Source organism: Mustelus asterias, chromosome 19 (genome assembly GCF_964213995.1).
Source record: "Mustelus asterias chromosome 19, sMusAst1.hap1.1, whole genome shotgun sequence".
NCBI classification, from domain to species: domain Eukaryota; kingdom Metazoa; phylum Chordata; class Chondrichthyes; order Carcharhiniformes; family Triakidae; genus Mustelus; species Mustelus asterias.
In genome coordinates, this window is record NC_135819.1 from 67,451,935 (window position 1) to 67,477,465 (window position 25,531).

The window sequence follows — 25,531 nt, forward strand, 5'->3', positions numbered from 1 at the left end:
CAAGCACAGCACCTCTGCTGGTTGTTCTTTATCAACGTTTAATATTACTTTATCAGAAAACATCAATAGATTAGTTAAACACAATTTCCCTTCCACAAAGCCATGTTGACGCTGCCTGATCATGTCGTGATTTCTTGTGTATCTGGCTTAAACCTTCTCAATAATGGATTCTAGCACGTTCCCTACAACAATTGATAGGCTAACTGGCCTGCAAAGTCCTGTTTCCTGCCTCCTCCCTCTTGAATACAGGTGTTATGTTAGCTATTTTCCAGTCACTGGATCCAGAATCTAAGCAACTTTGGAAGATTATAACCAATACATCTACTACCTATGCTTATTTCAAGAATCTAAGATGCAGGCCTGCTCCTGGGAACTGGCCAGCCTTTAAATCTAATAGTTTTCTTAGCACTTTTTCCCTGGTGATGGTAATCATTTTAAGCTCATTGCTCCCTTTCACCCCTCGATTTTCAATTATTTTTGGGAAGTTTTCTAAGTCTTCTACCTTGAAGACAGAGACAATACCAGTTCAACGGCTCCACAATTTCTTTGTTTTCCATTATCAGTCCCCCAGACACGCACACTGGAGGATCAACACTAGCTTCAGTTCTTTTCTATTCAAATGCCTGTGGCAGCTCTTACTATCTGTTTTTTATTATTAACTAGCTTTCTCTCGTACTCTTTCTGTCTCTTTATTATCTTTTTAGTTCTTCGCTAGTTTTTAAAGTCTGTCCAATCCTCTGACCTACTAATCTTTGCAGATCTGTACAGTGTTTCTTTCAGTTCAATACTATCCTTGATTTCCTTATTTATCCATGGGTGATTCATCCTTCTCAAAGAGTCTTTCTTTCTCTCTGGGATAAATCCTTACTTAGAGTTATTAAATAGCTCCTTAAAAGTCTGCCACTGTCACTCTACTGTTCCACCTTTTAACCTTGTTTCCCAGTTCACCTTAGCCAGCTCTGCCTTCACCTTCATGCCCTTATAATTAATCACCTTTACTTGGGTTTAAAACACTAGTTATGGGCCCACACTTACTTTCAAACTGAACATTGAATTCTATCATGCTAAATTCAATCACTTAGATGCTCCTTTGCCATGAGGTTATTGATTAATCCTGCCTCATCACGCATTCCGGTTTGCTCTAGAACATGCTGCTGTAACAAAAAATTATCCTGAAAACACACTGAACTCATTTTCCAAATTACCTTAATCAGTTTGATTTTCCAAATCTACATGTGGATTCAGGTGTGTCATGGTTATTTCAATACCTTTCTTACTGCCTCACTTACATAATGTATGCTCTGTTCTACAGTGTGACTAACATTAGGGGCCTATGGACTGTTCTCAAAAATGTGACTTAGTTTTATTATTTCTTTTCTCCACCCAAACTGATTCTGCATCCTAATCTTTCAAGCTAACATTGTGTCTCAGTACTGAACTAATGCTACTATTAATAGAGCTATCCTACCACTTTTTCCTAGCTTCCTGTCCTTGTGTGTCAAATACTCTTCAACATTTAGGTTCCAACCTTGGTCAGCTTTCAGCAATGTCTCTGTCCTGGCTATCCAGTCGCACATATTTATCTCATGAATTGCTAACAATTCATGCCTTTTGTTACAAATGTGTGCATTCAGATACTGGGTCTTAAACTCTTGTTTAAACATTTTTTGCAATTTCTGGCCTTATCTGCTGGTGTACATTTGATTGTATGTTTTTTCCCTTCCTGTCACACTGGCAATCATTACCTAAATTGCTGCTGTGCTCCCATTACTTTGGTTCCTTTTACTATATCTCTGTCCCTTCACCCCACTATTTAGTTTACAGCCTCCTCTCTCGCCCTAGTTATGGGTTGCCAGAACACTTGCAGTTTTGACTGTCCTAATGGTACATCTCCCACTTTCCCCAGTACTAGTGCTACTGCTACATGAACAGAAACCCATTTCTCCCACACTCAACTTTAAGCCATGCATTTGTGTGTCTCATCTATTTGCCCTTTGCCAATTATGGCTCGGGTAATAATCCAGAGCTGATTACCCACGAGTTTCTGCTTTTTAATTTAGCTGTCAGTTGCACATACTCATTCAGCAAAACCTTTTCTGTAGTCCTTCCATGTCATTGGTGCCCACGTGAACCATGACAACTGGATCCTCCCCCTCCCAGTGACGTTTCTCTCCAGCCCAGAGCAGGTGTCCTGAACTCTGGTTCCAGGCAGGCAGCACAGCCACCTGGAGTCTCTCCCCTACTACCACTACACTCCACTTTATTCCCCCCACTTGAATAGCTCTCTGCAGCATGGTGCCCAGTTCAATTAGTACATCTGCCCTGCAGCCCCTGCTTGTCATCCAAGTAAGCTGAAAAAAACCTCAAACCTGTTGGACAACTGCAAGGGCTCCAGTTCCTGCCATCTGAGTCCCCTTACCTACCTTGCTTGCAATGACAATTGGGGCGGCATGGTAGCACAGTGGTTAGCACTGCTGCTTCACAGCTCCAGTGACCTGGGTTCGATTCCCGGCTTGGGTCACTGTCTGTGTGGAATTTGCACATTCTCCTCGTGTCTGTGTGGGTTTCCTCCGGGTGCTCTGGTTTCCTCCCACAGTCCAAAGATGTGCGGGTTAGGTTTGATTGGCCATGCTAAAATTGCCCCTCAGTGTCCTGAGATGTGTAGGTTAGAGGGATTAGTGGGTAAAATATGTAGGGATATGGGGGTAGGGTCTGGGTGGGATTGTGGTCGGTGCAGACTCGATGAGCCGAATGGCCTCTTTCCATACTGTAGGGTTTCTATGATTTCTATGATGACAATGCCCTGTCCATGACCACAGAGCAAATCCGAAGAACCAATCTAAAGCTGTGTGACAGCCTTCTGGTACAAAGTATCCAGATAACTTCCCAGTATCACAGCTTTTGCAGCTCAGCCTTCAGCTTAATCATTGAGCAGAACTCTTCATGTCACAGATTCTGACTGCAGACACCTTGGAATCCACGAACACCCACAACACAGCACCTGCCCTGCCATCTTTAATAGGTTTTAACCTCGTCTGACCTTGATGCAATAATCCCTCCCTTGTACTATTATAGCATTGCAGTGTTGCATCCGTGGGTCAGTCTGTTCATGTGTCTAATTTATTGGCAGTTTTAATTTCAAATGTATTTATAAATGTCTCACCACCCATCTTCCAAACTTCCTGAAATTGTTTGCGTACAGTTCATTATTTTGAAGTTGCATCATTATTCTGTAGGTGAATGTGGCAGCCATTTGGTCAACCCCAGAGCTACATAAATGAGTAGTTGTTCTGAAAATGAAATTGAGTGGGGTGTCGACCTGAAGGAGTCCTTGCTGTTCAAATAGTAGAGGTAGTGTCCACCAGATGTTTAATTCAATGGCAATCATCCAGAGCAATGCAAAATTCCCTTTAGTACTGCATACTAATCTCAGTTTAGATTGTGCTCAGCCCTAATATGAATTTGAACCTATGGTTGACTTGAGTATTGTAACTGAACCAGACTGCTAAAATTGGGGCAGCTACATGCTGTGTGCCTATGCTGACTTGAAATTGAGATGGGCCTGTGTGCAAACGGTTGGTGCTGGCAACCAGCAGCAGAGGGGACTAGCATCCCATCTTTCTGAACTGAATTTGAAGAGAAACTAGTGGCAGAGGTGTATAAACTTAGTGCACCAGTTAATTCTCTACTGTTTTAAATACAAATTGTATCATAATTTGGAAACTGTTTTCTTGAATGTTCCTTGAAATGGTAAGTAAAGTTTAAAAGTGAATATTGAGCTCGCATCCCTCTGTCAATGATGCTTTCTAGGTCAGACATTTGCTGGACTGAACTCAGTGGAAGGTGAAGGTGACGTGGACTGGACTGGCAGAAACTAAAGATTCTTCAGTTTGATTAGTTCTCAGCTGAAGATGACAATGTTTGCTGATGGTTTTTAATGGATTCCTTTTCTCAAAAATGCTCCTCCAGTGAGAGAACAGTTTTAAAAAAAAATTGTGCATGGGATGTGGGTTTCGCTGGCAAGGGCAGCATTTACCCATCCTGAATTGCTCTCGAGAGCAGTTAAGACTACATTGCTGTGGGTCTGGAGTCACGTGTAGGCCAGACCAAGTAAGGACGGCAGATTTCCTTCCCTACAGGACATTTGTGAACCAGATAGGTATTTATGACAAAAGGTAGTAGTAGGTTCATGGTCATCATTACTGATACTAGCTTTCAATTCCAGATTTTAGTGAATTTAAATTCCACCATGGTGGGATTTGAACTCCTGTCCAAGAGTCTGGGCCCCTGGATCAGAGTTCAGCGACATTACCCCAATGCCACCACCACCTCTGTCCAACTGCTCATACAGCTGTTTTATAACTGAGAAAGGACCGCTAAGGTTTCGGTTGTGAAGCAATGCATTTTTAGTTAACGGCCTTCAGATTGCTAGCTTAAATTTCAACATTTGCTTATGGTCGTCTTAAATTACATATAATTTCTCCTGTCCTAAATTGCACATTGCTCCTCTGGCCTGACACCATGTTGTCATATGCAGTCGTGCATATGCAAAATGCAGTCATGTAACCATTAATTCTCACCAATTAAACTTGTCAAAATCTTTCACAGCTCTTGCCTGCATAGTATTAAGAGTAGTCATCATATTGAGGGTAATCATGAACAGCTTTTGTTCTAACTTTAATTTTCCTGAATTGGTCTCCCAGTCCACAATTTTTAACTTGCATCACAAATCTCGCAGTAGACAAGAGCGAGGTGTTACTTTCACCAACAGGGCGTTTAACCATTGTCTTTGTGTGACAGACTTATTCTTGAACTGGAAGCATCACTCCATCCCAGAACTGTTAGATTCTGATGTGCTGTCTCATGGTTGGACTGCTATGTTCGAGTATTTCAGCTGGAGTGCCATCTCAACTTGGTGACATACCATTGTTGGCTTGATGGATGGAACTGTGCATTTTATAGAGAGTGATGGATTTAAAGAGCTGTTCTATTATTTGTTTTGGAGTGCATTGTAGAGTGGACTTAGCAAGTATTAGATCAGCCCTGATCTTATTAAATGGCAGAGCAGGCTCAAAGGGCTGAATAGCATATTCCTGTTCCTATTTCATATGGTAAAATGAAGGTTTGTAAAGCTCATAAAATTTTATAAGTATTTCCGTAATTTCTGCTACTTGGTGTGACCAGCTGTGTTGTGTTCCAAATGATTGCGCCATGCACACCATTCAGTCTGTGGCGGACTTGCATATGTAGGAGTGTTTTTCAGAGACTTTGTATTATGCTGGCTTTCACGTCATTATGGCTCAGCTAGTACACAGACTTGGGGAGACAATACTCTGGTAAAAGATGTTCTTTTATTTTCCAAGCTTGGTTAACATATGAGGGAGAGTGATTTGGGGCAGTTCCAAATCTACTCTGAAATTACGTCACTCTCAGTATTACAATTATACAATTTTCCAAAGTCATTTGCCCACCTCTTTCTCGCCCCAGCCGGGTATAAGCCAATTAGTACAGATTATTTATCTTGACCAATAACATTTACCCTCTGACAGTATGAGACTACGTGATTAGTTCGTGGACTTTGAAAGTCTTCCTCATTGTCCCCTGATACTTTCCAGCCCTTCTTATCTGGTTTAATGTGTATCCTATTCATTAGGACTGTCTAGAGGCACTGATGAGAGTTGCTCTTCCCTTCGCTTAGTAGCTGCATTGTTCCGAGGAATGTATTTTTTTACTTGACTACATTCCATTATGCCTTAGTGTTGTCATTTGCCAAGGTATACGTTTTAAATACAGAATATGTTTTCAAAAATACATGTCTAAATTCTCGAACAGTGATTATATGTGCCCCTATGCAAACCATATTTTCCAGGCAATTTGTAGCTTGTCTATACTCCACTCTACCCTGATCTAATCTACCCTGCACAGTGGTTAGCACTGCTGCCTCACAGCGCCAGGGACCCAGGTTCGATTCCCAGCTTGGGTCATTGTCTGTGCGGAGTCTGCATGTTCTCCCCATGTCTGCGTGGGTTTTCTCTGGGTGCTCTGGTTTCCTCCCACAGTCTGAAAGATGTGCTGGTTCGGCGCATTGACCATGTCAAATTTTCCCTCTAGTGTACCCGAACAGGCGTTGGAGTGTGGCGACTAGGGAATTTTCACAGTAACTTCACTGCAGTGTTAATGTAAGCCTACTTTAAAACTGATAGTCTTTTAATCCCAAGTTATTCTAAATTCCCCCTTACAGCATACAACTGAATCTCCTGCTCTTTGTTTTCCCAGTAGAATTTTGGGGTTTTTTTTCCGTGCGCTATGTGCTCGGGCTGAAATAGCTTTTTGTGACAGTGTATATGTCGTTTTCTTAGTTGCCATGAAGATTACAATAAGGTTTAATAGCCAGTTTCTGAACGTTGTCAGTTTCTACGTCTGAAATTATTTCGTCATTGATTGTTGCCTCACAGTCCTTAAAATAAAGTAGGCATGGTTTAATGGTATCTGAATTCAGCGCCCCTTACTTATTCCAGAGTTTGAGGCTCTTAATTCTGGGTCCGTGGACAGGTTCATTTTTAACTGCTTTGAAGTAGCAATGTTTTGAGCAGAATTTTAAAGCCAGACATTAGATAAACTGAGCAAATCTGTTCAGTGCAGTTCATTCCATTATAATAGGATATTAACCAATTTGTCATTTGTTACTACAGTGTCGGTAGCAGCATTTGGGGTAAAGGTTAAGCTGTGCTATGACTGGGATTTTGTGCGATGGATTGAGTCTTACAAGGTGCAGCTGGCCTGATATTAGTAATTCCCTCCTTATCCTTTAAACAGATGCTGAAAGCTAGAGATGGTGCAGTAATACGACTGATAATTAACTTTAATTTCAAAACATTTGTCTTAAAACTTCATTCGGAGAAGTACATGTTTATGTAAGCCTGTTTTGGTTCTGACCGAGTAAAGCTTTGCATCTCTACACCATTTTCTTCTGTCATTTAGTTCTTGGTGGATTAATCTTTTAAAACACTTGGGTCATTGAACGGAGTGCTGCACAGTTGTTGGAGTGTCTGTTGGGGGCAGGGGTCTTTACTGGATGAGCCTTTTTTTACGTCTTGCAACCACTACAGTAAAAACATACGTCCTTATTTATATTGCATTAACTTTCATTTTACACTCCTGTGTTTTTTTAAACTCGATTTTTAAATGCCTATGTTTTAACCAAACAACCCTTTTAGCTCCATGTTGCATCATTATTGCCAACCAATATATTTATTTAATCATCCATGTTTGCCTATCCTTTGACGATGATGTCTTAGACCTGAAATTATTCTCTCGATTTTCAGTATCATTGTGACCAGAAGATAGAATTTCCAAGCACACAATTTAAATCAATTCTGTCCACATTAGCTGTTCTCTCTTGTTCTGTATTAGAATGACATATGGATAAATGTCTACATTCTTGAACCCTGTCCATTCATTCACAGTAGGCTGATTTCAACATGACCACCTCAGTTTAGGAAGCGTTAGACATGACCACCTCAGTTTAGAGAGGTGATGCAGCGCACTTCTCATGGAGTCTGATTCCTCACTTAGAAAAATCTTTCTTTAACGGGCCTGTTGGGGTAAGGCAACAATTGGAGATGGTGGCTTTTTCCCAAGTGGGAAGTAACCACAGGTTTGCTTTATTCCACGTCTCCATTAACATCCACTGCACGGTCGGGCAATAGGGTATTTTGAGAATGGGGTGTCAGGTTGTCTAAATCTGGGGGAAAAAATTGCAAATACAATTCAATTATTTAAAACTATTTGTGATCTCCCATTTAGTGTAGAATGAACAGATTAGCTTAGTTCACAGAACCTGGCAGTAAAAAGAAATTTAAGTTTCTGATATCTTTTGATAGCTGGTGGACCGAAAGACACGCAGGACACAACTGGGCTGAAGTGAAGAAAATAGTCCTATTCTTCGAGTCAAATAACTTTGTCCTGTGGACTGTGTATTTTGTGGCTGTGGGCCTGTTCAGTGGGTTCACTTAATTTTTGAAAATTTTTCCATTGACTTTTAAGAACAACAGCTTGTATTTATACAGTGCCTTTAACATGGGAAAATGTTCTAAGACAGTTCACAGAAGTTTATTGACCAAAATTTGACACTGAGCTCCAGAAGGAAATGTTAGCGAAGGTGAAGAAAAACCTGGTCAGAGGTAGATTTTAAGGAGCATCTTAAAACAGGAAAGAAGTCGAGGGGGAATTCTGGAGCTTGGGTTTTGGCAGCTCAAGGCTTGGCCACCACAGGTGTTTGTGATTAAAATTGGGGATGCTCGAGACCAGAATTGGAGGACTGCAGGTATCTGAGGTTGTAGGGCTAACTGATTAGAAGCAGGGAGACCTAACGTTACAGAGATGTTGAAAGAAGCATAATGTTTGAAATTGAAGTTTTCAACCGTGAGCTGGAGTAGGTCAGTGAGTACATGGGTGATGGGTGCATGAGATCTGGTTGAGAGTAAAGGCAGCAATGTTCAGGATGATCTCAAGTTATTGGATGGTAGAATGTGAGCTCATCTTGGGGTTAACTGTGACCAAGGTTATGAATAGTTGCCAGGGAGAGAGATAAAGTAGCTGGCTATGGATCAGATTTTGTGATGGGGACTGAAGAACATAGCTTTGTTTTTTCTCCAACATTTAATTGGAGGAAATACTGGATCTCAGGAAAGCAGCCTGACAACTAGTGGCTCAGCGAGAATTGATGATGAGTAAAGCTGTGTAGCGGCGGCCTACATGTGGCAACTGACAGTTTTCAGGTGATGTCGCTGAAAGGTAAGATGTCGATGAGAATTGGGTGAGGGTCAGATGTAGTTCCTTGTGGGACATCGGAGATAATGGGGTAGGTAGGGGATCCTTTAGCTGTGACAGGTGTTTATGAAGTGACATGTATAAGGTTAAAAATGTGGTGCTTGACAAATGTAAATATTGAAAAGAAATGCGAAGAAAACCAAAATAAATCGTATAGCATTGTCTCTTTAAAACACATGTCTTTGTGCTTGGGATTTGAAGCTGCAGAAGCCAACTTTGCAACATGTATATCCGAAGCAGCAACCAGAGCAAAACAGGTTTTGAAATTGGACCAATGAGTTTAAAGTAAGCACTCAGAGGCACAGAACCAATTGAATTCAAATTTGAATGTGGTTAACAGTCACAAGCTACTCAAATTGCAGGAATATTGAGGGGTAATTGCAGGTATTTAAACCCCGACAAGGGGAGATGACAGAGCATGCTTGCTGCCTCTTGCGGGAATGGCGAGGCTCTCGTATGAAGTACTGCAGTTTTAATATATAGCTTCTTCAAATCGCCATCTAAATAGAAGGAGAAATCAACTCAAAGTATTCCAGACCGAAGCATCAGAAGAAAGTTCATACTTCCAACAGACGCCGAGCATTATATTACTTTAGAGTGACTATATTCTGTAATTCATTTAATTAATCCTGAATGAGTCTTGTAATTGGAATAGCATTCTATTGGAGAGTTTGATTGTTTAATAAGGTTGTCATCAGTTTTAAAAATAAAGACCTGTTAATTTTTCATGATAGAGAGTGGCAGATCCTGCTTTAATAAACCAAATGGTAGCACAGTGGTTAGCACTGCTGCTTCACAGCGCCAGGGACCCTGGTTCGATTCCTGGCTTGGGTCACGGTCTGTGTGGAGTTTGCACATTCTCCCCATGTCTGCATGGGTTTCCTCTGGGTGCTCCAGTTTCCCCCCACATTCTGAAAGACGTGCTGGTTAGGTGCATTGACCTGAAGAGACGCTGAACTGTGGCGACTAGGGGAATTCACAGTAACTTCATTGCAGTGTTCATGTTAGCCTTACTTGTGACTAATAAACTTTACTTTTTACTATCCCATGCACACTAACTTAAGATTACAAGGGGAGGTATATCCCTTTGGGGGGGGTTCCAAAGTCACGCAGACAGAAACATCACTTCTGTGTCAGAACACAGGATAGATGAAAATTGAACCAGATGAGTGCAATCCCACCCTTCTAGATGAGGGAGGAGAAGCGTTGGAGAAGGAGTTAGTGAACCATCTCAAAGTTGGTGGATAGGTCGAGGAGAACAAGGAGGGCATAGTTTACCTTTGTCAGCTTGGCATTCCTGAAACAGTGAACAGTTTTGGCAGATTACAGCCCTGGTATTTTGTGTCCAGTCAGATCTGAAAGTGAATGGCTAAGCCAGTTGCCTGCCATGGCGGTGTCCATTTGGCTTTTTGTGCTGTTGAAGCTGAGTTCGTTTATAAGAAATTGTTCCAAACAGCAAGATGCAGTTAATCACAGCTTTCAAGTTAAGAATTTACTTCACTTTATCTTACAGCAACCAGCTGCGTTTGCAGTTTTGCAGGAGCTCAGCTTGCACACCTTTTTTACAAATGGCCAAGATCATAGGAGATTCATGGGATGTTAACCCCTTAACATCTCAGTCAGATCTGAAAGTGAATGGCTAAGCCAGTTGCCTGCCATGGCTGTGCCCATTTGGCTTTTTGTGCTGTTGGAGCTGAGTTTGTAAACATTTTTAAATCTCGGACAGCTTGAATCAGAGGATGTACTGCAACCTGAGGAACATTTGCTCATGGATGAATAGAACAGATCTGCTTGAAGTCCCTCACTTTTAAAATTGTTACGAATTTAACAATGGGATTGCCACCTATCCAGTATCTGAACAAGTCCAGTTCTTGAATGAATTGTCTGAAAATTTCTGAAATGTAATTTCTTTCCCCTTAGTCTTATCCCTCAAGCACTCGATCAAGATCTGCGGATATCAAAATGGGAAGGTGAATCAGGCAAAAACTCTAAGCAAACTACTGATGCAAAAATGTACTTGGGGCCATAGGACCAATCTTGTTGTAAATATCCTGAGGGTTACCCCTTTTTTAACAGACTGACTGTTCACTACTCCAGTGACATTTAATATTGATGTTTGTATGCATATTAAAGCATTGATTTTAATAGAAGCCACATTTCTTATCTGGTCTGAGCGCCAACTGGAGCAGCTGATGTTGTGAATCAGTACTCAGCCAGGAACTATTTTCTTTTGGGTCAGATGCTATCTGGGCATCCTCCAGTCCCACATGCTGACACCCATTATACATAGCGGTCTGATTTGCGTACAGACCACTACCATGACCAGCATCAGTGATCTGGAGGACCAAAATATTCATCTGAGGCACAGCGTTCAAAGATATCAATATTCCTAGGTTTCATTGTGTGTTCTCAGGAGAGAACTGGGAAAATTTTCAACAGAGCCATCCAGGCACCTTTTCCTTTTTAAAACAAAGTCAGAACTTGAAACCTGGCCTGAACATCCTCCTATTCCCATTTTGTTTTTTGACTTGACACATTTTCGAAACAAGGCTTTTTAAAGAGTCAGGCCTTGAATGTTGAACAGCAATAAGGGAGGTGCCAGTCTAATGGTATTGCCACTGGACTAGTAATCCAGAGACCCAGGGCAATGCTCTGGGGACCTGGGTTTGAATCCTACCATAGCAGGTGGTGAAATTTGAATTCAAAACAAATTTATTTAATAAATCAATTAAAAGTCTAATGACATCTAATGATGACCATGAAACCATTGTTGATTGTCTTAACCCATTAATGTCCTTTCGAGAAGGCCATCCAAATGTGACTCCAGGTCCACTTAACTGACCTTTGAAATGGCCTAGCAAGCCACTCCGTTGCTGGCCCAGCCATGAGTTTAAAAAAAAGTTTCTTATTGGTGTTTCTACTTGGCCTGCACACGTAAAGCAAAGTATTTCCTTCACTCGAATGATGGTTTCATGCTATCTACTGGCTCATCTAATGAAGCATTGGTCAAATGCTGATGGATGTAGAATACAATCATGTCCAAATGGTTAGTCTGCAATGTTGTCCACAGGATTCTAATGAACTGCAATGGCCATACGTTCAGTCTCAGTAAAATATCTACTTCGAAAAACATCCAATGCCAGGTCTAGTTAGATTTTGTTTTCAAAATTGATTTGTGTCTGGAGAATACATTTTGAACTGAACAAAACTAAAAATGAAATAGCGCGAACAACAATTCCAACACACCATAAAAAAATCAGGCACTGAAGTGTATTGATATACAAATGTTCTTCTAATAATTATTATACAGAATGTCGAGTTACTACGAGAATTTTGTATTTTAACACAATTGACCTTGTGTTTTGGCCTGTAATTCACTTAATTTGATAAATCTGAATGCAATATATAAGGAATATTACAATATACAAGAACTGAGGCGTTGATCAGTTAGTCATCTGGTTTTTGAAATGAGTGTTCTGAATTAACAGAACTGGGCGAAGGTGGAAAGTTATAGATAGCACATTGGCTGAGATAACTTATCTATACAGACCAGGGATCATGTTATTTTTGGTTCCACCTAAATGTGCACTTTGTGACAGCTGTCATTAGATATTCTATTATACTGCTAGAATTAATGTAGAATCTAGAAATGGCAAGTATCAAAGCACATGGTATGGTGAATGTTAGTGTATAATTAATTTGGATACCAGTCCTGACCGGAGGATCAAGGAGAGGGGAAGTTCTAATATTCAGGCACAGTGGTTAGCACTGCTGCCTCATAGTACCAGGGATTCGGGTTCAATTCCCACTTGGGTCACTGTCTGTGTGGAGTCTACACGTTCTCCCTGTGTCTGAGGTGGGTTTCCTCCAGGTGCTCCGGTTTCCTCCCACAGTCCAAAAGATATTCTGGTTAGCTGCATTGGCCATGCTAAATTCTACCTCCGTATACCTGAACAGACGCTGGAGCGTGGTCACTCGGGGATTTTCAAAGTAACTTCATTGCAGTGTTAATGTAAGTCTACTTGTGACACTAAGTAAACTTTAAACAGTACCCTCACATTACCCAAGCATAGAATCAAAACAGACCCACCTTCCTAATAGAAAACTTATTATTCAGCGTACATTCTACAGGATAGGGAACAGCTGGCAGTGAGTTCATGGCTGTAATTCAGGTTCTGCTAATGCCTACATACTGCTTAGTCTTCAAGTTTGTGATTTAGCACGTGAGCTGTAGGCTTGTAGCTCCAAACCTTTTATTATCCAATATGGAATGGCTTCTAACACAGCGCGTGCACAAGATGGAACATTTTAATTGCATTGTAAATGTTTGCTGCTAATGACATTTGGTTAGTGTGTTAATAAGTGGGAATTCAGAGTTAATTAACAGTGCAGCTCATCACCAGGATTATTTAGGTGTTGGTTAGCAATTTACTATAACAAAAATATGTCTCGGTGTTGTGTGATATGCTGCAAGCTTGATGCTCTTAATCACCTTATCAGTGACAGACCTTTAGCCACCCATACTGCTATTAAAACTTGTGTTGGCAGGGATATAATCTATAATTTCACTGCTGGGCATTCATATTGAACCAAACCTATCATAAAAATAACTTGGACCTACAATTATGCATAACCGTCATTTTGGTGATGGCAGTGTTTGGATTTCTGGAGTGAAATTAAAAATCTCCTGAATCAGCAGAAATTATCCATTCTGGTCAGAAGAATTGGAAAACACTAACTGAGACTAGCAAGTGTCAGTATTCGGAGGGATCTTGGTGTCTGTGCACAAATCACAAGATCAACATTCAGTTACAGTAAGCAATTTGGAAGGCGAATACTATGTTAGACTTTATCAAAAGGGGATTGAACTATTAGAGTTTCTTTTGCTGCAATTGCATGGGCTTTGGTGAGACCACACCTAATGTTATGTTCAGTTTGCGTGGTCGAAGGAATACTTTTTTTTTGCCTTGGAGCAGAATTCTTTTGAGTTTAGAGTGAGAGCTGATCTCATCAAATGTATAAACTTCCTAGAGAACTTGGAGGGGGTATATGTTCGGAGGCTTTTTCCCCAGCAGTAGAGTCTAGAACTAAGAGTCATGGCTTCGGGATGAACGGTTGACTGTTTAGGACTGAAATGAGAAGAAATTTCTTCTCTCAGGTTTATGAATCTTTGAAGTTGTTTACCCCAAAGGGCTGTGGATACTAAGTTGATGAGTATATTCCAATACTAAGATTGATGCATTTTTGGACATTAATAGAATCTGGGGTTATAGGGATAGGGTGGAAAAGGGGAGTTGAGGTAAATCATCCATGGTCTTAATGAATGGCAGAGTAGATTCAAGGGATCAAATGGTGAATTCCTGCTATTTTTTTTATGTTCCAAGAGCTACCAGGGGTTTCTACAATGAATGGGGCACATACTCATTAATTTTTGTTTGACAGTCTTCGTAGTTTGTCCCAGGAAATAGCAGAGAACTGGCAGACCTGCCTTTGGGAAAAGGGACATAATAATTGTTTCTCCATGTAGTAATGATGGTGAAATGGATTGGGAGTATTTCAGAGCTTTAACTCCCTCACAAACGGCACGGTAGCACAGTGGTTAGCACTGCTGCTTCACAGCTCCAGGGACCTGGGTTCGATTCCCGGCTCGGGTCACTGTCTGTGTGGAGTTTGCACATTCTCCTAGTGTCTGCGTGGGTTTCCTCCGGGTGCTCTGGTTTCCTCCCACAGTCCAAAAATGTGTGGGTTAGGTTGATTGGCCATGCTAAAATTGCCCCTTAGTGTCCTGAGATGTGTAGGTTAGAGGGATTAGTGGGTAAATATGTAGGGATATGGGGGTAGGGCCTGGGTGGGATTGTGGTCGGTGCAGACTCGATGGGCCGAATGGCCTCCTTCTGCACTGTAGGGTTTCTATGATTTCTATCTCTGGAAACCTGTTACCACAAAGTATAAAACTCTTCTTTTCAAAATTTGCTTTGCCTCAGTCTGTTTGTGGGCACTGCCACCTCTTATAATTTCAGATTGCCTCTGTTGATGGCACTCTTCCCTCAGTTGGAATTTGTGGCTTCAAGCCCACTCTCTCAAACTCAGCTGAAACTCCAATAAAGTTTCAATGACTGCTGTCCCTTGGACAAAAAAATGAAAATTGTGTCCTGTGTGTTTGTTCAGATGCGTATTAAAAATCCCAATGCCACATATGAATGAGAGCATCGGTTATCCATCCCAGTGTCCTGGCTAACATCACTCCCTCAACCAACAATGTCAAAACTGAAAACTGCCCATTCATCTCATTGTTAGTTGTGAAATCTTACTGTGTGGGCAATGGCTCTCAAATTTGCCTTCCTAAAACACGAATTTGGAATGTTTGGCTCATGTGATATGGCACTATATAAATGCAAATTTTGCACATCTGATTTAGAAATGAACCATGTAATTGGAAAGCTTTTAAGTTTGTTCTCCAGTTGTGTTGTGTGAGCTGATCTCAGTTCAGGCATCAGTTGGGATGTTACAGTTGCTCTGGCTTAGGTTTCTGCTTTTATTGGCTCACTTCCTGTCTGCTGGAAAGGGAACTTCTCGTAGTGCCAGTTAAGGATATGATCAAGCTCTGCTGCATACTTCCCCTACAGCAAATAATTTGCTGACGTATTGTGATCTAGTTCCTTACCTCTGTTGGATAGTGTTCATTTACAGACCAATGTAATCTAGTCCCTTCAAGAAAAAAGGGGAAAAACAAATGGTAATGCGTTTGAAAATTGCGTTAATGTTAATCAGATTACTCTTATCCTTCAGCTCAGGGAATATAATTGGAAGATGGATAAGCCAAGTCTTCCCTGGTGAAACAGCAATCAGCATTTAGTGTGGCAGTTTGATATTTGCTGTGATGGTGTCTTTGTCTTTCTCTCTAATATAAGACATCTGATTTGAAAGGCTCAAACCCACTACAGTTGTGTTTGAATGGTGGTGCTTGGTTGATGAAGTAAGCATTTCATTGGAGCCTAACTTCTGCTTGAAGGACCATCTGATTTCTAGTTTAAATGTTCTAGCATAATTTAAGCCCATCTGTGCTAGGTTTAATTTTGAAGCATGTTGAAAGCAATAGCATAAAATATCACCAAGTTCCTGCCTTCATCTGTTTGGTCTACACACTTTATCGACCTCAGATTTTAGGGACAGGGAATTTTTGCACAAGCAACAAAGAAATATGACCTCTGATGATTTGTCTTTCAGGAGGTAAACCTCAAAATGATGCAAGTTGGGTGGGGAAGCAATATTTCAAAAATGACTAGACGGAATTAGTCTTCGTAACTCAAAGCACACATTGTATAATAATAACTTGAGGCTAGTCGGAGTCAAACTAACAGCACAATTACAATAACTCAATTTCATACAGTCTATCATAGAATCCCTACAGTACAGAAGGAGGCCATTCAGCCCATCGAGTCTGTACCGACAACAATCCCACCCAGGCCCGATCCCCATAACCCTAATTATTTACCCCGCTAATCCCTCTAATCTACGCATTCCGGGACACGAAGAGGCAAATCAACATGCCCCGCTCCCCGTAACCCCATATATTTACACTGCTAATCCTCCTGACAATAGGGTCAATTTTGCATGGCCAATCCACCTAACCCTCACATCTTTGGACTGTGGGAGGAAACTGGAGGAAACTCATGCAGACACGGGGAGAAAGTGCAAACTCCACACAGACGGTGACCCGAGGCCAGAATTGAACCTGGGTCCCTGGCGCTGTATGGCAGCAGTGCTAACCACCGTGCCACCCATGTAAAATGTTTTCTCTTTCTTTGTGGAATGTTGCAATTCTTTTAATGGATTGGCTCGCCACTTGTCCCAAAAGAGCAGAAACTATTTATACACCCATTTCTTCCAAATGTTACTGGTTTTCCATTTTGGTGAAGGTGACTTTTTTTGTTTTTATTTACAGGATTCATGAATAAAATCTTCCATCCGAACATTGATGAAGCGTAAGTAACTTTTTTTCTCCCTGAAGCACCTATGGGAATGTTTTGGGATGAGGAAGTGGAGAATGAATGGTTGGGTTGACTAGCTGACGGTGACTATCAATTCCCAAGAAATGACAGTTTTACATTTCCATTGTCTGTGCATCTGTTGCCTAAATGCACAAAATTACCTCCTCTTTCTCTCCTTCAACAAAATAAATTTTATTGCACATGTCATAAATGGTCATATGACTGCTAGGCCCCCACATGAAATTATGAGAAGGTGGTACTTCTGGCACTATACACCCACAAGGAGATGCTGTCTTTGGAAGATGTTAAGTTGGGGAGAGGCATGAACAAAGTATTTTGAGATCAATTTATGGGAAGAATGAAGCAAGAAGTTTAAACAAAAAATTGGGTTATTATTAGTTGGTGCATTCAGAAACTATAGTGATCAGTATAACCAGAATTTCAGTGTAGTGTAATGGAGGCGGAGAGAATTTTTTGTTTTAGTTTTTCCATTAGAAGGATATTGTCTTCAATATTAGCTCAGTGGCATGAATTACTCCCAGAAGTAGTCTGAGCATCTTGCTTTTATGGAAATAGGCTTGTACTGCTTTACTGCTATTTGTATAATAGCTTAACCCAGAACTGAACCAGTCATCCTTTCTTTTGACCTAATTTGGAGAGTCACATCTTTCATGTGCTCGCCGGTTGCTCAATTGTAGCTTGTAGAAACTCTTGAATAAAATGAGACCAGATATGAATTGATAAGCTGCCTTATTTCAGAGGTTGAGCATACAAATCAGCCGTCATGATTGGACCCGCTCAGTTTAGACTGCAGTTTAGTATCATGTAACACGCAATTTGTATTGCTTCCCCATGTCAATGGTTTGTCCAAGTTAACTTAAGCAAGATGACCTCCAGTTGTTTGTTAGTACAAAACTTCGTATTACTGGGGGGGAAGAAAAGAAACTTGTTGTTGAAGCTTTTCATCTTGCACTCATCAGGACAGAATTTGCAAGAATAGCAATTGCAAAGGGAGCAACAATTGTACCACATGAAAAGAATGTTGATCGGTTGGCAAGTGCACTCTGGTAGAGGCATTGCTATGGAGACTCCACAAACAAAATGCACCCAGTTCTTAATGACGAGATCAAATTCCTATCTATTAGACCTGCCACTCGGCATGACTGGACAGCCCTGCTCGAAAGCAAATTACCAAAACAGTTGCTGGACGGGTGCAAGAATAACAAGCTGCTAGATGATAAATGTGATGGTATTCGTCCTCATGGCTGACTGTGTCCACATATGTATGAACTGCCCAAGGCGCACACAAATTATGTCTTTGTGCGTCCTATCTTATCTATGACTGGTTCTGTACAATGTAAATTGGCAGAATAGTTGGGCAAATTGCTACTACTAGTTCGGATCAAGTTTTCCCCACACGGTAATTTTCTTTATTAAGATCATACAGGACTTGCATATTGATAGCAATGCTGTGTACATGTAGTCTTTCGACCTTGCTAGCTTATTCATCAATGTACCTTTAAAGGAATCCATAGACATTTGCCCTGCTTCACTATATCATGGTGATCTAGACAAACTGTCATTGTTTGAATCTGTATTCATTGAACTCAGTTGCAGGAGTTGCTGGGTTCATGTGTTCAGTTTTAACAACACCCCTCAGTTTTAACAACACCCCTCTAGGCTGAGCTCTCTCAAACATCTTCACTGGCCTCCACGAGAAACGTGTCTTTGACGGATTGATACCTAACCTGCTGCTGCTTGCATATTTCTGCTACATAGATGATATGTTTGCTATATTTGAATCCTCGGCTACATATAAAAATTTCCTACGCAGCTTAATGAGCTGCAAGCTCAAAATCACCTTTTGAAATGGAGCAGTCAAGTGAGCTTCCTTTTCTCAACATGCGAATTGAGAAATCAGCCAGTGGGTTCTTTACTACTGTGGATTACAAACCTGCCTTCACTGGTCAAGGTGCTTTGGGATTCCTACAGTTCCATGTGTTATAATAGTGGCCTTATCAACAAGATCATAAATGGGGCCAAAGCCATTTGCTCACCATGCAAGCTTGATGCTGAAATAGGGCACATCATGGCTACCCTGATCTGATCTGATTGCTCTCTGTATTACGCAAAATCTTGAATAGGCCTAAGGCTGCCACTTTCAGTCCTAAAAAGTGTGTGTCTACTTCAGATTGCCCTGGAAGGGTAAGGTGCCCCAAAGATTTGAACAACAGGTAAAACTAGTTGTTTCAGGCTGCTACTATGCAGCAGCAACACGAATGATATTCTCCACTAACAAGGTACTGCCGTCAAGCCAAAAAGACATTCTGTCTATCACACACACGAGTAATGTGGTGTATGAATTTCAGTGTTGATGTGATGCCTGGTATCTAGGGTATACATCCAAATAACTGGCGAATCATATTAAACAGCACATCCCTTCGTTTGTTTGCAACAAACAAAACACTGACTATACCCAATCAGCCCATGCTTGCAAAATTTGAAACATGATGTCCAACATTTGATGTGATTCTGCAATTGTTCAAAACTGCTAAACAATTCGATAAGAATTACACTGACAATTTCAGATTATTAGTTGGGCTCGCAATGTGGCTCATGTGCATGTGCTATGTATATATATTCACACAATGAAAACCATACTCCTTTACCATCATTGGAACTCTTTCTTTGACATAGGCCATTCACCTAAATCCTCAGCATAAGTTTATTTATAGGAGTTGGCTGTACTACTCTGGTTCCTTGAAGATGAGGCTTGACACTGCTATGTTTTGCACAGATCCCTGGCCACTCCAATTACCGCTGGGCTTGGTTTTGACATGGTCTTTAAATAAGGTCGTGAGTTATAAGAATTTTACTGGCATCTAACCCTGTTTCAGGCATTCCTCTTTTTTTTTTTGCTTCTATTTCTAGATCAGGAACCGTATGTCTAGATGTAATTAACCAGACGTGGACAGCTCTTTATGGTGAGTAGTTTTTGTGGGGGGGCGGGGAATTTTACATCCGTTTTTTCAATGGATGCCAGTGTACTCCTGCATTAAGTGGAGCTAGGGTTCCTGTCTTGATTGTCGAGGTAGGAGCAAAATGAATATTTTATGACGGGTCTTGTGACTAAATAGTTTATTGAAAGCTCCAGCATCTTCAATGAATACAAATTCACCATACAAGATGATCAAAAATCATTTCAAATCCATCTCAGCATAAGCAGGCAAATGAACAATTTGATTAATTCAGCATTTCTACCCTGTTTTGCAACTTCACTTCCCTTCATCCAGCTACTCAGTTCTTCAACCATTTTACTAAGTGTGTTTCTGCAATGTGTAGCTAATCTTGCTCATGTTCCCAAACCCAATAAGCCAGTCACATCCTGGATCTAAACCTGACTTAGCAAATTGAAAGATTGTAGTAGGTATGTAATGGCATACTATCCAGAACCATAAGGGCCTGATTAAGAGACAAAATTGATTGAACAGGAATTTTGTGTCTTAAAATCGATAAGCAGAGTAATTTAAAGTATGTTGATCATATATATAGTAAGAAGCATGGACAATTGAGTGCCTTCAGTCAATAAGGAAAATAAAAGAATTGTTGCCTATTATTGTGGAATGGGGTGATACAAAAAGTACCCACTCCCGCCCTCGATCTGCAACACTTTACCTCATTGCAATAGTGGCATGAAAGTCCCCAGTGCTTTTTTCCTAGATTGATGAAATCCAATTAATGGTACTGGATTTATATACAGGTGAATATGCATCATCCTTTGTATTGACAATTTAGTAAAATGATTGAAGAACTGAGTAGCTGGATGAAGGGAAGTGAAGTTGCAAAGCAGGGTAGAAATGCTGAATTAATCAAATTGTTCATTTGCCTGTTTATTCTGAGATGGGTTTGAGGAGATTTTTGATCTGCTTGTATGGTGAATTTGTATTCATTGAAGATGATGCTGGAGCTTTCAGTAAACTATTTAGTTATAAGAACTGTGTTCATATGAATTTCTGCATCCCGCTGATATTCCTAAGTGGCTATTCAGATAAGAATTAAGTTGCAGTGAGAAAAGGCACCATTGGATGTAAAGAACTGTATGTCTAGTAATGAAAAGTTAATAAGTGGGAATTCATTGCAAAACAAAGCACTTTTTGGATTTGTTCATTTATAATTTCACTGAAAATATCAACTGTTGTGGACCTGTGAAGTTGATGAGTACAGGGATGTGTTTTATGGGCATTTGATTAGAAAAAAAAGACTATTGTGATTTTTCTCATTAATTGCACAGGCTGTATTTCACCTTTGTTACCATTTAGGAAGATAATACTGGGGTTTGGACTTAGCTGACAAAAATGTTCTTTGGGGAAGTGAGAACAGGGCATGATCAAGATGTTTTTAAAATGCTAAGAAGCAGTGATAATATGAGTACAAAGTGATTCAATGTAACTTGCAACCGCAGCCCTGGAGCGCACAGTACCAAAGTGACAAGCTCTTTGCAAGGAAGGGATATTGAGACTCTTCAAATTGTGATAGGTATTTAGAATAGCCAGCCATTAAAAATTGCTTTTGAGAGAAAGGAATCAGTGTAGTTCCAGCACCTGGTTTTGAAAGCTCTAGGATAATTATAGATAGATTAAATATTCTAGAGAAGGTTGATTGATTAGTATCAAGATGCCACCTGTGGATGAAACCTGGTATGGTTGGGGGAAAAAAAACTTGTACACCACCTTGTGTCAGCTAAATGGTACATATGGGCCTGGAAGAGGGCCTTCAGAAGCCCAAGTAAAGGGATACTCGGACAGTCACTTGCTAATTGGAGGAGTTCAATCCGTAATCTGCATTATCTGTTAAATGTTTCTCTCTCCAGTTGCTGGATCTCAGAAATCTGAGTGCCTTGCTTTCTGGGAAGACGAGAAATAATTTTCTGGATTAAACTAGCCTAAATACATTTTAATCAATCTTCTGCTTAAAAAGTCATTTGACTCCAAAGAGAGGCTTCTTTGTCTTTAAGCAGCAAATTAAGAGATGAAGGGTTAGGGCTTTGCCAGGATTGAGCAGTTCATAGACTGTTAATACATTGATGTATCGCCTATTTGCTGCAGGACCAGTGCCTAATTTACGTGAAGTTTTTATCATTCATAGAATCGTAGAATCCCAACAGTGCAGGAGGCCATTCGATCCATCGAGTCGGCACTGACCACAATCCCATAATCCCACGTATTTACCCTGCTAAATCCCTGACACCAAGATCAATTTAGCATGGCCAATCAACTTAAGCTGCGTATCTTTGGACTGTGGGAGGAAACGGGAGCACCCGGAGGAAACCCAAGCAGAGACGGAGAACATGCGGCACGGCAGCACAGTGGTTAGCACTGATACTTCACAGCTCCAGGGACCTGGGTTTGATTCCCGGCTTGGGTCACTGTCTGTGTGGAGTTTGCACATTCTCCTCGTGTCTGCGTGGGTTTCCTCCGGATGCTCCGGTTTCCTCCCACAGTCCAAAGATGTGCAGGTTAGGTTGATTGGCCATGCTAAAAAAAAATTGCCCTTAGTGTCCTGAAATGTGTCGGTTAGAGGGGGGATATGGGGGTAGGGCCTGGGTGGGACTGTGGTCGGTGCAGACTCGATGGGCCGAATGGCCTCTTTCTGTACTGTAGTGATTCTATTCTATTCTATTCAAACTCCACACACAGTGACCCGTGTCCCTGGCACTGTGAAGGAGCAGTTCTAACCACTGTGCCACCCTAGTATGACCTGTATGACCTTCGAATTACAAGTCAAGGTAGTTAAGTTCAACAGTGCAGCTAAGTTTTTATCATACTTGGACAAGTTTTACCAACATCTGATTTGCTTTTAACCTGAACAGTAAATTTGTATTGGTTAGAGGTGTACTTCCATGTCCAGGATTTGCCACCTGGCTGGTTGTTGACCAGCACTGAGACCTTTCTTTAAATTGACGCCATTTGACAAATTTAAATGGCTATAGGATGTTTCCTTTTTAATATGGTGTACTGAAAGGTGATTTAAACACAACCACTTGCCAGTGCCACTTGCATGCAAAAACTCAGCGGTAGGCCAAGCATTATCTGTTTTTGTACTTGCAATTTCTCAGTGTCATTGAGCAATAATTAACGTACAGCAAATGGTTGAACTATCCAATTAGTCCCACTCCTCTTTTCCCCAAAGCTCTACATTTTTCCCCTTCGTATTTCTTCAATTTTCTTTCGAATGTTACGATTAAACTGCTTCCACCATCCTTTCAGACTGAGCATTCCCGATCATACAACTTTTGCGTTCTTTTGGCATTGTTAGCTTTTTATGTTACTTTTGTGCTTTTCAAGATGAAATACACTAATATTTTACATTTCAGCTAATCAGTATTATGATCAATCACTCAAGTCTTGAAGATTGTAGGTTCAAATCCCACTCCAGAGATTTGTGCAAAATCCACGCTGACACTCCAGTGCAGTGCTGACTTTAACCTGAGGTATTGTCTGCCTTCAGTTGAGCGTAAAAGATAGGGGAGTTCAGTGTTCTGGACAATATATATTCTCCAACTAATGTCACTTAAACAGGCCAATTTGTTGTTTATGGGACTTGGCAATGTATAAATCAGCTGCTGCCATTCCAAAATTTCCAAGTGTTTCATTTGTTGTCCAAAGTTGTCTTGAGTTTGTGAGAGGTACCAAAGAAATTCAAGTATTCTCTCTCCCCTCACTTACTCTTTCTCCTGTTGGACCTGTTGTCAATTTTCAAAAAATTGTTCTTTGATTTTCAGCTTGTTCCTTTCATCTTGGCACTCTTTCAGATCTTGCTTTCTCTGTGATCTTAGTGCTTTTCCCATTATCTCCTATCCTGACCTGTCCCTCAAACTACCTCGCCTCTACAATTATGAATAAAAACAAGATTTCCACCTTCAAAGAAAGTCTGATGTATAATAAATAAGGGCAGATGTGAATTATGGAAACTGCATACTTCATCTAGCTGTCACACTAGAAACACAAGTTAATGGGTCACCATCAAGATTGCATGAAAATCAAACCAAATTTCAAATGTCACAACAACCACAAACATAGGAAATTGCAGCTGAGGCAGGCTATTAATCATCCCAAGTTCGTTCATCCTAATGGTTTCCCCAAGAGAGCGTTGTTCGGGCCATCCATCTCACATGTCCATCAGTCTGTAGATGAACAATTTTATTTTAGCAGGTGTAAATCTGCCTTCTATTTTGAGTTTGTGATAGTCTTGCAACTTACTTTAACATATTCTGGATTTACCTTCGTCACACATTCCCCTACACACCTACGGTCATCTCTTTACTTTCCTCATTGTAGTCCAGTCTATCCTCGAACTTCTGATACCAGAAGTCCATTTTGTTGCTTTTTAATATACTGCCTTCAATTTTGCATTGTGTTTTGGCATTTTGTTATCTTTTATGTTACTTTTGTGATTTTCAAGATGAGATACACTAATATTTTACGTTTCAGTTAATCGGTATTATGATCAATCTCAAGTCTTGAAGGTTGTCGGTTCAAATCCCGCTCTAGAGATTTGTGTGCAAATATCTCCCTTGTTTCTGAGCAACCAGAACTCTGCATAGTATTCAAGGTGTGGGACAAATCACAGTATAGCATACTTTGATCAAGGCCTAACTTGTATCCCATTGTTTGATCATGTAATTCAACATTAAATTACTTTTTTGATTGTTACACTGCACTGATTGGACTTTTTAAAAATACTTTTCCAATTCAATCAAATCAAATCCAATTCAGAGTCTCAACAAGTTGAGACATTTCAGATCCAGGCTGACAAGACAGGGCAAGCGACCAAACCACCCTGTCCTGGGCCTGATCTACATGAGCCAAGCTGATTGGAGAAGGGGGAGGTTCCCCCTCCAAGACCCCTGTGTAAATTTTTTAAAAATATACTTTTCCAATTCGATCAAATTAAATCCAATTCAGAGTCTCAACAAGTTGAGACATTTCAGATCCAGGCTGACAAGACAGGGTGAGCGACCAAACCACCCTGTCCTGGGCCTGATCTACATGAGCCAAGCTGATTGGAGAAGGGGGAGGTTCCTCCTCCAAGACTTGAGCTCATTTGCATCTTAGCCAAAAGGCCGAGATGCCGCTTAAAAAAATTGCTTCATATGAAACATATGAAGCTTCAGTGTAACCCAATGACCTCAACCAAGTGCGGCCGACCATGGGCTACCGACCATACTACACTTGATCTTGGCCAAAAGGCCGACTGATTGGACTTTGAGTATGTAGAAGGCACCTTGGTCTCATCCAGCATTATTCTTCATGGATTGCATGTTTTGTCTATTTTCCCTTTCTACCTGCGTTACTTTGGACTGGCATTGTGTCATCTGCCCACATTTATTTTGTCCAACCCATTTTGTAATTTGAGTTGCCCCTCTGATTCCATTTGCCCTCATGTAGTATCAGCAGATTTAAACAATTTGCATTGATTTTAAGTCCACATTATTTAGCCAAGTGTTGAACACTGGTAATACAGTGAACTTAATTATTTCCATCTCAGGAAAGTTGTTCCAACAATGACCTCAGTTGGTTTGGAAGGTGGGGGGAAAATTATAACTGACTTGAAGGAGCCTGATTGCATGTGAGAGAGCTGAGCTATCATTAACAGCCATTTAAGCCCGGGGTGATCAAACAATAGGTGCGTTAATTCAGTTCCATAGT

The 25,531-nt window shown here is 40.8% G+C and overlaps 1 protein-coding gene across 1 annotated transcript in view; it reads left to right on the forward strand.

Moving 5' to 3' along the window:
• The window catches only part of ube2h (ubiquitin-conjugating enzyme E2H (UBC8 homolog, yeast)), a 127,954-nt gene that overhangs the window by 86,378 nt on the left and 16,045 nt on the right, over positions 1-25,531 (forward strand). The window contains exons 4-5 of the mRNA XM_078235801.1: positions 16,778-16,817; positions 19,755-19,807. Coding sequence (XP_078091927.1) covers positions 16,778-16,817; positions 19,755-19,807 — 93 coding nt within the window. The remainder of the gene's footprint in view (positions 1-16,777; positions 16,818-19,754; positions 19,808-25,531) is intronic.